At 41.8% G+C, this 15564-nt stretch overlaps 1 protein-coding gene across 1 annotated transcript in view; it reads right to left on the minus strand.

Annotated features, from left to right (window-relative positions):
- Positions 1 to 15564, minus strand: part of epha8 (eph receptor A8) — a 343673-nt gene that overhangs the window by 148213 nt on the left and 179896 nt on the right. Inside the window, exon 6 of the mRNA XM_050038788.1 lies at positions 11261 to 11576. Coding sequence (XP_049894745.1) covers positions 11261 to 11576 — 316 coding nt within the window. The remainder of the gene's footprint in view (positions 1 to 11260; positions 11577 to 15564) is intronic.

Here is a 15564-nt window from a genome sequence, read left to right on the forward strand (position 1 = left end):
GAAGGAGCAGAGTAGGCTCTTCTTTGTCTGGAAGCTGAGGTTATTTTATGTGTGTATGGTTTACCAATCAGTGGAAGCAAGTGCAAGAAAGTGGGTTCAGTGCTTAGCAGGAGCTTAGATTCAGTGGGGACTGTGGTGGAGAGACACACACAGAGCGAGGTGCAGGCCATCCTCAGGATCTCTATCTATCTATCTATCTACACCATCCACCTCATACACAAACATGATGTTTGAATTGGGCGACCTCACTTGGTGGCGTGTGCGCCCTGCATGGGCTGGGTTCTTGGCAGCAGTACAGATTTTGGTCTGACCTGCGGCCCTATGTTGCATGTCCACCCCCCTCTCTTCCCTTTTTCCTGTCCCTTTTGAGCTGCACTGTCAATAAAGCAATAAAAAAATCCCCAAAAATAAACTAAAACTAGAATTACTGCCCCACAGCTGTATGCCTCCACACACCAGTCATGTTTCTCTTACAGTTTACATCTATGTCAATGAAAACATGGATGCTTCACACACATCTTCCCCACGGCAGCACAGAAGATCTATACAGTTACCACAGTTTCAAGGTGGGCACCCAAGATTAGTGTCACAAATTCGTATCAAATATCAAATGTCTCCCCTTCTTTTCCTGAGATATGACGTTGAGTAATGGTCAAAAATGTGTTTATGCATTATGATGTTACAGTGAAGATGACCTTGACCTTTTGGATATAAAATGCCATCACTTCAATATTTTATCCTCTCAGACATTTGTATGAAGTTTGTCATAATCAGCATATGAACTCTTGAGTTACAGCCAAAAACATTTTTTGTGAGGTCACACTGACCTTGACTTTTGACCTTCAACCACTAAATTCTAATCCATTCAGTCCAAGTGAAAGTTTGTGTCAAAATTAAAGAAAGACCCTTAAGGTGGTTTTGAGATTATGGGCTCTAGTTTCCTGGCTCAGCGCAGCTAGTTTCGAGCAGCGCAACCCAAGGCGCGCTCAGTTTGGTAGTTTGGCAGACCGAGGTGCGCTGAGAGGGGTGTGGCGGCGCAGCAGGGGGAGGTGTCGACAGATCCAGCTTGGCGCAGTGACAGTTTCGTGCCAAAAGGCTTCGCCGAAGGTGCGCTAAAAGCTTGCCAGCTGAAACCACGTCTACTGTCAGCACAGGGGGAGCGCAGGTGGAGTGCAGGCAGGTTTCCAGAATATCAGGCACATTAACAATGCAATAAGTACCCAAAAACCCACTATTCAATGCAACTATCTGCAATCAGCACATAAATGTATCTCTATATCGACTGTCCCGTCACATCTGATGTCAGATCAAAGGGGATTGGCACCGTTTGGCACGTTTGGCACGCGTAATGGAAACCCAACCTGATTTGATTAACACAGCTGCAAACTAATGAGTTCACATCCCTCTCAGCCAACCACAAACAGCCACAGCATCAGATAGGGAGTATATATTCAGCATCTGTCATCTTAGAAAAGTCAAAAGAAAAGAAACAGAGTGAGACTGCGAGAGAGAAAGAGAGAGCGCGCGCGCACGAGAGAAACGCAACATTGATTTACAATTGTGGTGACCTCCTCCCAGGCTACCTTTGCATCATCAGCCCGTGGAGGTCTGCTCGCAGTTCCGTATATTCGGACACTGCGAGCTTGGACCTCCCGGACCAAAACATCAGTTTCCTCCTGGGAGAAGTTTGGCCGTCTGACGCTGCTGCTCTCTTCTGCCATGGCGAATTGAGTAAACTCTCATTACGCCTTCGCGCGGCGCATTTAAGGGCGAGGAGAGGGGCTCATTTGATTGGTGTGATGTGTGTAAAACCCACTCCATGCCTTCTCTCCTTCCTCTTTCCGACTTGCGCAGGTAGGAGGGACGGAGGTGGGAAAGAGGAGTAGCTGCGCCAGGCGCAGGGTGTGCCAAACTTGCAAAATCCACCTGGCCACACCCAGTTGGCGAAGCGCAGGTGCGCTGCGCCTCCGCCTCACCCGGTCTGCGAAACTAGAGCCCATTGTGTTCATGAGAATGAGACAAACAAGGTCACAGTGAAATTAACCCTTGAGCTATGACCACCAAAAACTCATCAGTTCATCGCCGAGCCCAAGTGGACATTTGTGCCTAATTTGAAGAAATTCCCTTGAAGGGTTCTTGAGATATCGTGTTAACAAGGATGGGACGGACATACGTATGGATGGACGTACAGGTGGACAAATCTAAAACATATTGCCTCAGGTCATGGGTATCGCCACCATGGAGGCATAAAAAAACATGATGTATGAATAATGTATATATGAACCTGCCAATAATTATTGTTACACACAACACTTTAGGCTGCCCTACACATTATTGTAGGCCCAGATTAATATGCAACTCAATTTTATACAACATAAGGGGTCCCTGCTTCATCTCTCTGTTGGGGTCCTTGGCCTGGAAAATGTTGAAGACGCCTGATCAAGAACACAAAACATGTACAATATTTCTATTTGGTAGAAGATTTCAAACCATGGAGTCTTGGGTTTGTATATTTTTTTTATATTCTGAATACTTGACTTAAATATTTAAGTGTGATACTCGAAGACTTCAGGGGAAAACTCTATGTTAAGGGTTAACTCTATTTGTTTTAGAAGTAATAGCTTCAGTAAGTGTATGACTTTTTCTTGTAGCTGGATTATGTTGTTTCCAAAAAAGTCAACCATAAATCACATTAAAATATGAGAGGCACAGTGCAGCATGAGGACTGGCTATGGTCTGCACAGGAGTGAACTAACCCACTGTGTGTGTGTGTGTGTGTGTGTGTGTGTGTGTGTGTGTGTGTGTGTGTGTGTGTGTGTGCGTGTGTGTGCGCGCATGCGTGCGTGTGTGTGTCAGGCTTGGATGAGCCGGCTGAGCAGAGTAGATGTGACCAGCCTAAGTGTGTGTGTCTCATATCAGTGTGTCCTCGATCGCTCTCACTGTATGGGGCACTTTAGTCCATTCTTCACTGGCACTGGGAGGCATGCATACACAGAGACACCGAGACACACATACACACACATACAGTACACACCTGCACACATGTATACACACACAGGCACACACATGCACACACAGACTCAGTGTTTTGATGTAAACTCAAGTGGATGAGGGGTCCAGTCAACCACTCCACCAGTCTTTCTCCCTCTCTTTTTTCCTTCCTGTTTCATTGCTTCCCTCCCTGTGACACTTTTAACAGCATGTCACGCAACCCTGTGCTCACACACACACACACACACACACACACACACACACACACACACACACACCATGTCGTGCTCTCAGCCAAAGCTCTGCACCTTTGTCAGGGGAGAACCACTTAAGCACGCTCATATACACACACATATTCACGCACATTCATGTCTTATTTTTCCCCCCTCTCTCTCTGCACACACACATACAAGCCTTCACCACTTAAGCCTTCTTCCTTTCACCATCTCGTGCCCTCCCCTCCTCTCTGTGTCTTGTCTGGTCTTGTGTGTGCGTGACTGTGGCTGGCTTTGGCAAGGGTGAATTAGTACGACGACCCAGTTTAGTGCCAGAAGAGACGAGACGCCAGCAGAGAATATATTGAAGAGCTCTTTTTCCCCCCTTCCTCTACCAATGCAAAACTGCGCTCCAGCTGCCGTGATGTAATGGTGAATAAAATACAGGGGTAAAAACATCACCTCCAGGTGAAGATTATCATAAAGCAAATTATTTCTATTTTCAGATGCTTTTATGCTTTTCCCTCCATAAAAGATCATATCTGTATTACCTCAGATAACTTACATCAGTGTGTTGCATTCAAATCAGAGCTGAAATGTGGGTAAAATCAGTTCCATAAACAAAACAAGACTGGAGGTGTTTTTTCCCTCCAGCCTTTTCTCTGCTTTCTTTAGGGGCTCTGTTTTGCATTTCTGTGCTGATACAAATTGGCTGCAACTAATTATAGAAAGTGGCCATCTGAACTGGACACACACACGCACACACACACACACACACACACACACACACACACACACACACACACATACACTCCACGATCTGTGCTTTTAAACACATTTTGACAAGGAGCTGTCACTGTGTCGAGCCAAAAGGGTGGCCTGGCCTCAGATTGGTAAAACACAACAGAGATTTGTGTGTATGTAAAAGGATGATAACATGCGTGTGTGTGTGTTTGTGTGTGTGTGTGTGTGTGTGTGCGCGCACGCGTGTGTGTATGTGTGTTTGTGTGTGTGTAGATGTTGGGAGGAGGAGGAGAAGGAGGGGGGGATGCAAGCGAACCGGTGTTGCGTGTCTCGTTCGGCTCGTTGAGCTGACAAACTGCTTTTAGCGTTTAATTATCCATCGCTCTGTGATTAATAGGTTTTAATTACTGTAACCCATGGCAACCTGAAATATGCACAGGTCTCCACATGAGATCAACCTATCAAAACCTTGTGAAAAATCAAAAAAGAAAAAATCAAACAATGTGTTTTCAAAAGAGGAAAACAAGAGAGAATCAATAGTATTTGCATCTAAAACATGGTGCTTATTATTCGTCATCAGCAGCTGAATGAGAGCACAAACTGCAGCTAAAACAGACACACAGCTATTTTCTCACTATTTACCTACTTGAAAAAAGTGTTCGACCTCAGAGAAGCTTTTGACCAGACCTTGAACTTTTTACAGGATCCACAGCCAGAACTTCAAACAGTCTTTTTGATTCACTAGAAAGGTTAGAACTTTTCCATATTCATGTGTTGCTTCCAGTGATGGGAATAACGGCGTTATAAATAAACGGCGTTACTAACGGCACTACTTTTTTCAGTAACGAGTAATCAAAGAAGTTACTGTCTACCCCAGGCCTGGAATTTCATCATTTTAGGGGCAAGGCCACTTGGCCTTTCGTGTTGTCAATTTTTTGAGGGCACCAAGGCCAAAAGTCAGGGCAGCAAGGTCATAAAATAAAACAATGATTTTAAGTCCACGTGCATAATGAATTTAATTTAAGGACTAACAATGTATAACTATCTGTGAAATGAGTAAATAAAACAAGCTCAAGTAATAATGAGAATAATAAGTAATAATGTGATTTATTTAATAGCACTAATAAACCCAATGTGTTTTAAATATAGAACAACCAGGTTTATGTATTTATAAGCAAACAATCTTAAATATAAGGCCTAAATATTTTTTGAGTGTACATGATAAACTGATTCACTGAACAAGACTGGCTTACAATTATTTTTGATGTGTTGTTAGATAGCTAACAAACAAACTAACTACAGCAGGGCTGTTCAATTACTATTTCAACTGGGCTACATTTCAAAACCAGATCATGTCGATGGGCCACATTTTTAGCAGCGAGTGTCCACTTTTTTTTTGCATACATATATATATATTTATATATACAGGCATGGCCCTCCTCAACATGATGCAGAAACAGACTAAAAAAGAGCTATCAATGCACAGAAGCATAATAAGTGACATTAACAGTATCTAATAACACACACTATCTCTCTACCAGCATCTCCCTCTCCCCTCTTCTCCACACACACACATGCACACGCACACACACACACACACACCTTACCTCATTTAAAACCCAATAATATCTCACTGGAATATAAACATTCCTCCTGACATCACAATATTGAGTGAAGAAAGTCACGTTATCTCAGCATGAAGACAAACATCAGTATCAGTCATTCATCCTGCTCTCTGTCCCTCCTGAGGTCACTGTCTCAGGTACATGTGCAGATAAAGTGTTAGCCTACATAGACTGGTGTCAAACTGTTGTTATAGCCTGTCCGAGAATCCAGAATGTCATCACATTTTTTCTTTCTCAAAAGACGCAGGTGTCAAAGCCGTGTTGACAGGAAAGAGGCAGAGGAGAAAACCGCAAAATCACCTGGGGCAGTGCGGGTGGGGCATCAAGGCCACTGTGGCCTTATGGGGCCAAATTAAGAGGGCCCTCGTGGCCCTTGTGAAATTCCTGCCCTGGTCTCCCCCATTGTAATGCCGTTACCGTTACACACAATAAAATGCGTCATTACTCGGCTTAACTTGAGTTCAGTGAAGCGGCTTTCACCTAAGCAAGCTCCTTCTCAGCGGAGCTCTAAAGTTGTTTTTTCTTTGGTGAGGGCAGGTGAGGGGGAAGGGGAAGGGAGGGAGAGACAACTGCATATGTGATGATGATTGGCTTAGGGAGAGTAAAATTTCATCATAAACCAATCAGAGGCAGAGTAGGGCGGGTATTCACAAGCACACAAGCAGGATTGTCAGGTCTGCTTATTAACTGCGACTTTGGGCTTGTTTTTTTGTAAAGTCTGTCTAATGTGTTATTTAAACGCATGATAGTGTTGTAGCGTAGATAAGAGTACATTTCATAATAATGATTTATTCTATTATTATTTATTTATTATTATTATTATTATTTCAATTTCATTCATTTAACATATTCAGTGTTGAGTTTCATTACATACAGTTCCATTGGGGAGGGGGGGGGGTCCAAGCAATTTGACATATTTGAATTTTTGATAAAAAAAGTAACGCTATAGTTACTTTTCCAGGTAATTAGTTACTTTTATAGTGCAGTAACTCAGTTACTAACTCTGTTACTTTTTGGGAAAAGTAACAAGTAACTATAACTAATTACTTTTTTAAAGTAACGTTCCAAACACTGGTTGCTTTGAAGGCTTTTTACATTCTAGAGACACTTCAGCAGATCCACCAATTGAGGCAAAAGGAACCAATATTATTTCCAGCATCCTCAGCAGAATATGCCAGTCTTGGAATTTGTTTCTCTTGGTTCAAAGAAAAGATTGATTCATTGCTGCCCTTTACTTCAGGACTGGTAAGTGTTCACACATAATTTTTTACACAAAACCTAGAGATGCAGTATGAAGTCATATAGAGTGACAGGGAACTAGTTCAAAGGACAGTGCTGGTATCAGTTAGGCTCTCTCCTTTCTGCCTCTCAGGTCAGATGTTGACTAAATGTTGTGAATATGTTTGGGGTTAACTATGGTAGTGTTGAAAACAAATTATTAGGATATGCACAGCTCTCTGAATAGATATAAAAATTATAATTTGTCTTATGAGCTATTATAGCCTGTTTGCCTTTGTTGTTTTTGTTTTGTTTATTTCAGCTTTCTCATTTTGTGATGTCACAATACCGCCATGGGGCTGTGGCGATATCTGTGATTATTTTGGTTATAATAACATTACTAGCATTAAACATCTCTGAAACACTGCATGTGAGAAACATACTTATTTTTGCCCAGAAGCTATCTTCCGTTATCCCTTTCTTAGCTTTGTAATCCAACCTTGAATTGCAGTGTATTTTGGAAGATGCTGTAAAAGAAATCTATAATGATAAATCCAACCCTAAAAGTTTTTTCGTGTTGAAAACTGTGTTACTGATGCCTGAAACTCTGATGTGATCACTGATGTTGGCTTAAAGTCTTCTTCCAACCACCTCAAAGTGGCAATACAATGATGTTTATATTAGAACTGTCCCAGCCATGGTATTTTTTTCTGTTAATTGTATGTTTTGTACGTTGATAAAGAACAATACCTTTCCAAAATGATTGTATTGATATTTTTTGAAAAGCTGAATGTTAAGCCCCATTTCATTCACAGCAACATTTTATTTAGACTCAGGTTAGACTTCTTTCCTTTCCCCAAATACAAAGCATATTTCATTATGATTATTTTAGGTACATGATACAAATATTTGCCCGCATATATGAAAAGAAGATACGACAGAGAACCAGGCATACTGTCATTTCCATGCAGTCAGGTCTCAGCTAGTGTACTCCACTTTGAGTCAGTGCGGAATGGCCATGCAGCAGTAAATCTGGATGAATTGGAAAATTGTTATTATACCATTTTCTGATTGACATCTAAATATTTGCAGCCACATATTAATCACTTAAAATGTGTACCCTATGAAAAAGTAAATGAAAGTTGTAAATGCCTCCTCTATGTGAGCTCTCTATCACAGATGGCAGTTGCCTGGCTCTGTGGGACTGGCTCCAGCCGGACCAAAGGATGAACACCATTGGTATCCGGCTCTGATTTACCAGATTTTTTTTTTTTTTTTTTGAAGACTGACAAACCATAGCCAACCTGGTCTCATTCCAAAGTTGTCAAATACCGTGGCTTGGTCATTGATTTCCACGTCAGATACCAATAAAAAACAGCCAGCCTTTTGTGGCAGAATGATTCGGCGTCGGCAGGATAAGTTTATAACACCACCAGACAATACAATTTAAGGACCTGGAAAGTCCTTTTCAGGTTATTGGGTGGGGCAGTGGATGGGTCCAATGACTTTTACCCAGGAGCGTGGTTTCTTAACCTGACCACGTGCCTTTGTTGCACAATGAAATACATATAAATGCACAGTGTTTAATTGACACTGCAAGTGTATTTTGAAAATGACTGTATAAATATAACGAGCCAAAACTATACATTTCATGTGAAAACAGAAGTGTATTTGAAAAAGATGCAATGCATGTAAATTGATATAGCGTCCCAGAACGTCAACAACAGACACACCCAGGACACATCGCACATATTGTCTTGAAGGTCCACTGAACAAGCGGAGATATGTGAGAAGTTGGAAGTGAGAACATGTTGCTATTATAACAATGTAAATTTTACTACATAGGGAAATATTAATAATATATGTAGGCTATAGGTTGGTACATATCATGGATGCGTAAATTAAATATTCCAACCTAAGCTTAAGTCAGACTGTCCCAACCTGACCTCACGTGAAATGATCATGACCTCTTAACACTGCATTCCGTGATGGGAGCATGTAATGGGTTAAAATTACGTGCCGGTACCACGGAAACAATGCCAATGTAAAGTCAATTAGGATCCTTTTCCGTGGTGGACACACAAATTCCCTGATTCGATAACGTCATGTCAGCCTCATTTTCCTCAATGATATCTTTAACATTCCTGTATACACACAAAAACACTAAAGTGTCCTTGATAACTCAACAATATGACAGGTTAATGTCAAGGCCATAAAATAAAATAAATGTATTTGCCAGCTTTTGTTAGCATAGGACTTTAAGAGCATTGTGCTGTGGGCGGATGGGGTGCATTCCACTACTGTTTTGTAGCTACTGTCTGCCGTCTGTGGGCTTCATTCCATTTCAAACTGCCATCCGTCCACCGTAACCGAATCCAAACGCCACTAATAAATAAATAAATAAGAAGAAAAAAATAAGGCTGAGCACCAAAGAACCACAGAGGAAACACCATCACATGGAGCCATCCGCAATCCATTACGTGCTGCCACCACAGAATGCGGTGTTAAGAGGTCATGGTCATTTCATGTATTTCTGTGAGATCAGGTTGGACTGTCCACTGCAGCGCTGTTGACCGCAGCAGTGATTTCTTCCCATAGTGCACTTTCTTTGATGGCACTTTTCAGGCTGCCAAATTGAAACTGGAACATCAATGTTTTTACTTCTAGCTCAGAGAAGTTCCTCTTGTTGGCTGTATTAAGCCTCTCCATGTTATAAACTTCAGGAGCGAGGCCTCTAAAGCCAGAATATATTGAGGTGGTATATTTAGATGATGATTGTTTTCAGCAGCCATATTAAGAAATGCGCAATCATTCTGTGATTGTTGAGATAAAAACATTTCATGAATCACACGTGAACCCTACGGTTAGATGATTTCTGCACTCAGATCTGTGCTGGTTTGTACGTTAGATTGATAAATGAGGGCCAATATGTTGGCAGGTATGTGGAGTATTAATACCAGTAGTAAATAATTTAATGCAGAAAATGCAGCAGACAAGACAATTTTTAACCATTTCTGATACAAAAACCATAATGTTGCAAAAGATAGCTGCCTGTTTTCATTCCCAGGGAGTCAAACACGGCAACTTGATCATTGGCCATCAGCAACTGATTCCAGCACGCATAGCACCTAACTCCAATATAAACCTGTCCATGACAATGATGTAGTATGAAGAGTGAGAAAGTCTGAGCAGAGCAGGAAGGAGGGGTGGTGGATGGGACAAACATAGGACTTTCATCCCGGAGACCACTGGATGTGTCCTGTGTAAAACCAACAGCACTCTGTTTCTCTCCTCACAGTGTGCCAGTGTCAAACAGACAGTGGGTCGCTGCTGCTGCTCGCTGTATGTGCTACTGAAGTGTAGGACCACTTAGTAAGCTGCCGTATTTGACGAGTTGGGAGTGAGAACGTTTTGAAAAAAGCAGGCTTATACGCACAGCCTGCATCCTGTGAGTCAGACTAGTGTTAACCTTGTCACTCTGTTCACCATCTGATCCTAACTCTACGTTTATCCTCAGTTTCTTTCTCTTCTCTTCTTCCTTTCTCCTCATCTCTATTGTTATATTTTCATGAAGAGGAGAATTAATTGTTCTCAGATCTGTCCCCAGCTTTAGTCGAGACTACAACTTATAATTCATAAACAGCCAGAAACAGGGTACAAAGAAGGGGGCTTTGTACTGTGAAGGGGTGGGTAGCCTATATTACTGCCTTGTTACCACATTTCATTAATTTTCTAATGAGGAACTACCAAAATACATTAAGTAGGACACAAGTACAACGCACTTTTGTTTGAACTCCCTTTTCTAGACCAGGGAAATCCCCTACCCATGATTAATAAATGATTACGTAAAATTACCTAGAGATTTTATAAATAGTTCATATATAAATCACTTAGGAAATCAGCCTCCTAATGGAACATGGATTGAGTATACTAGCCTTGATGCTCAGCTTTTGAATTCAAGCTAAAATGTATGTGCTATCACACAATGATTGGTCTTATTTTGGTAAATGGACCTGCTCTTGTATTGTGCCTTTCTAGTCTTCTAACCACTCAAAGCGCTTTTTACACTACAAGTCACATTCGCCCATTCACACAGTGGTGGCTGCGGCTACCGTATAAGATGCCACCTGCTGCACAGTTTTTAAGACACTCACACACTGAGGGAACAGACAGCAGGAGCAATTTGGGGTTCAGTAGCTTGGTCAAAGGATACTTTGACATGCGGACTGGAGGAGCCAGGGATTGAACCACCAATCTTCCATTTAGTGGACAATCCACTCTACCTTCTGGGCCACAGCCACCCCATCAGAAAAAAAACACACCTGAATTTGTTTGAATTGGTGTTCCTTGTTCAGCACCAGTTAAAATGACAGTGCTCACCCCAGTTTAAACAAAACAAACCAATAAACACACTTGTCCATTATAAGTGCACCATGTCAGGTATGAGAGAATGCTGAGTCAACTTACCCACACAGGAGTCTCTGTGTTCTTCGAATCCAGCCGAGCACACACACCTCCCGATGGGCACCAGCCACTCCCCTTCAGCGCTGCAGTACATCTTGGGTGTGTCCCTCTCCTCTGCGTGATCCACACACTGACCCCTGACCTCCACCAGAGAGGACGAGTCGGCACCTGTCACCACATCAGTGAACACCGCCAGGTTACGGCTGACACCCACACAGCGTTTGTAGTACACCCGCACAGAGGTGAGGGCAATGCAGGCGCCGATGTCCTGGAAAGCCAGGTAGAAGCCTCGTCTGCTCAGAGGGCCAACTCCTCGCACCTGGGAGAACAGGAGAGGGGCTTCACACTTGAGGTCACCATGACAGTGTTAGCAATCTGTGTCTGACAATGACAAAAAATATAAAATAGGATATATCATTAACACTTTCCCCGCCTTTGACAAGATTTTTGGTCATTTATGATACAACACTTCCCCGCCATTGCAAGATATTCTGGCAAGATAGGGGGCACTCTTACACAACCTTTTTTTTTTACTTATTTTTCATTTTTATTTTATTATCATTGTTATTTTTTAGCACTGTAAAGCGTCTTTGATCAATCAGTCAATCAATTTTATTTATAAAGCCCAATATCACAAATCACAATTTGCCTCACAGGGCTTTACAGCATACAACATCCCTCTGTCCTTTGGATCCTCACAGCAGATAAGGAAAAACTCCCCCAAATAAACCCCTTTAACGGGGGAAAAAACAGTAGAAACCTCAGGAAGAGCAACTGAGGAGGGATCCCTCTTCCAGGACGGACACACGTGCAATAGATGTCGTACAGAACAGATCAGCATAATGAATTAGCAGTAATCCGTATGACACAATGAGACAGAAAGAGAGAGAGAGAGAGAGAAACAGAGAGAGAGACAGAGAGATGCAGGACAGACAGTAATGACAATAGCTTACAACAACATTAATGAAAGTAATAATATTATAATTATAGTTCTGGCTACTGTGGTACAATANGCCCTAACTATAAGCTTTATCAAAGAGGAAAGTCTTAAGTCTAGTTTTAAATGTGGAGATGGCGTCTGCCTCCCGCACCACAACAGGAAGATGATTCCACAGGAGAGGAGCCTGATAGCTGAAGGCTCTGGCTCCTGATCTAAAGGCTCTGGCTCCTGATCTACTTTTGGAGACTTTAGGGACCACGAGTAACCCTGCATCCTCAGAGTGCAGTGTTCTGGTGGGATAATATGGCACTATGAGCTCTCTAAGATATGACAGAGCTTGACCATTTAGAGCTTTATAAGTTAACAGTAGGATTTTAAATTCAAAATTTAATTCAATTTGATGTCCTGAAAAGCGCTATATAAATCTGATGTATTATTATATTATTATAATTATTATTGTGAAATAGAACAACACTGCTGTGTCCACAAACAAACAAATGACATGACAGTGACAGTGATACACAAACAAGACGACCACAGAAGAGGGAGACAACAGAAGACTGCACAATCACTGAATGTGACGTGTTCTGCTATACCTCAAAGAGAATATTACTTCCATTATTATTACAATTTTATTATTGTTATTATTATTATTACTATTTTCATTTATACAATTCAAAAAACAAAAAAGTACATATAAATTGATTTCATACTTGAAAATGACTGTCTTCGACAAAAATGCATTATTCTCAGCTTTTTGTCCGAAATGTTGTTGTTGTTTTGTTTTTTTAATGAAAATGCACAAATTCAAGTGGTGATAATAAAGAAATGGAATAAGATAGATTAAAATGGTTTATTGTGTTAAAAAATAGGAGGTCCCTTCTTTAGTTCTGTGTATATTCTGTTAATGTATTGATAGAACTAATTATTATGTGGGTCTTGAGAGATTAGTGAATATGATCAAAAATAATACTCTGGCGGGGAAAGTGTTAATATCAGTGTGTGTTTGCCTGTGTGTTCACTTGAGGTTGTCATAAGATAAATTTAAAGGGTTGTGAGAGAATTAACAGGACAGGAAAACAAAACATTATTCTTCTACACAAAAAAAGAGTTCCTGAATTTTTCTCTTCAATTCTTAAACAAGGACTCCGCTGATTAAGCACTCCCTTATCATTGTCAAGCTCACTATCAAAATTGATCCAAAAGAACCAGATATGTCATATTTTTAATTCAATGGGGGTTTTTTCTACCTTGTCAAAACGTGGCACCTAAATTACCCATGATGCAACTTGACTGCTCACAGTTCACTTAGTGATCTAGGTGTAATATGTTAGTAGTCTCTTGTTTTCACACAATTTATCAGACCTCACATGGCTCTCTGGCGCCACAAAAATCTTAATCCAACTTTTTTCACATATGTAGTTGAACCTCCCAACACCTGGAGAAACGCTTTGATGAGTAAAATTGTTGGAATTCACCTTCTGTATAACATTTAGTCATGAACAAATAAGTGACAATGGGCCTGATGCAGAAACATTCTCTTACGTTTCTCTTATGTTTTCACTTAATTTTCTGCCAAGAGAAAAATAAGAGAAGTCACCTCCAGATGCAGCAAATGTTCTGAACCATCCAAATCTGCTCTTACCCAGGTTTGCTCAATGATGAATCCCACTTTATCATAAGTCACCTAATAGCCGAGACATCATATAAGGGCAGGTATTGTGTTGTGTGCAAAGACTCTGACATATGTCCAAGAATGGAGAGACGTCACCAAAAAAACATGGCTGGGAGAAGAAGAAGAAGAAGAACTTCCGCAGTAGTGAAATTGACATACTGTTTAATAAACTTTAACACAGTAAATATGGTTCCAAAGTGTCAGTAGTAGTTTTACAGGAAAATCAAAAACTGGCAATGGCAAAACATTAGTGATGCTGTAAATGGCTGTGTCAGCAGCAGTGGTGGAGGAAGTATTCAGATCCTTTACTTAAGTCATCATCGGCGGTCACTCGAAGCGAGTATGACTGTCCTCTTCATAGGGTTGCCTACTTGTGGGTCTTCAGATGGCTGTAGAGGCCAATCCGTGATCCACATATCTTGGTGCAGTGTGGGCAAGGGAAAGTAGAGGTGGTGAGTGGTGTGGCACGGCGGAGTTCAGATTTGTACTGTACTGTCCCCTCTTGCACTGCCTTCCTCCAGTTGTGCCTGTGCAGAGCAAGGTCCTCCCAGTTGGCTGATGTGATGTTGAACTTTTTCAGGGTGCTCATGATGTTGTCTTTACAGCGCTTCTTTGGCCCACCAGGGGCCCGCTGTCCTTACTTTAACTGGGAGTACAGAATCTGCTTTGGTAGGCGATTGCTTGGCATGCGGATGACGTGGTCTGTCCATCGCAGTTGGTGTTGCATTATGATGGTTGTGATAATGGGCATCTACTGGTTTGTTTCTTCCAGGATGCTGATGTTGGTACGTCTGTCCTCCCAGTTGGTTCTTAGGATTTTACGTAAGACTCTTTGGTGGAATTGTTCCAGCACTTTCAGGTGTCTACTGTATGTGGTCCAAGTTTCAGCTCCATACATCAGGGTGGGGAGGATTACGGCTTTTGTAAACCAGGACCTTTGTTTGGGCCCTCAGGTCTCGGTCGTCAAAGATTCTGGTCCGGAGTCTGGCATATGATCCACACTGGCACAGCTCAGATGATGGTTAACTTCAGAGTCTATGTCAGCTCTGGAGGAGAGAAGGCTGCCAAGGTAAGGGAAGTAGTCCACATTCTCCAGCGTGGTGTTGTCAACTTTTATGGCAGGCAGGGAAATGAAAAATGACTGAGGAATATTGAGATTCCAAGATGGCGGATAAAGAGTAGAAGCATTTACCCTCCGCTCCCATTCTTTAAACTCTCTCTTGTCAAAGTCCATATTTACCTCTCTGACTTTTTCAACAACATCGTAAATCTCCAAACTCTAAAGAAATGTCATCTAAACCTGCAAAACAAAGCAAAAGGGACCCCGCGTCTAGGGAGGATACAGCTAGCAGTGTTAGCATGGCCACGCTAGCCAGCTTGCTGGAGAGCCACAAAGCAGATTTGTCCTCAGAATTTAAGAAGACCATCTCTGTCCTTGAAGCTAAGATTGACCTTGTTCAATATTTTCTTATCTTCAGACAAAAAAGTGTTGGAGATGTTTCTTTTACCTGCTTGACAGTTTTGACTGTGACTCCAGTCTTCCTCAGAAGTGTCATCTGATAAAGCTTATAGTTAGGGCTGGCTCAGGCTTGCCCTGTACCAGCCCCTAGTTAGGCTGACTTAGGCCTAGTCTGCCGGAGGACCCCCCTATAATACACCGGGCACCTTCTCTTCTTCTCTCCTTCTCTCTCT

This window comes from Epinephelus moara, chromosome 24 (assembly GCF_006386435.1).
Source record: "Epinephelus moara isolate mb chromosome 24, YSFRI_EMoa_1.0, whole genome shotgun sequence".
NCBI classification, from domain to species: Eukaryota; Metazoa; Chordata; class Actinopteri; order Perciformes; family Serranidae; genus Epinephelus; species Epinephelus moara.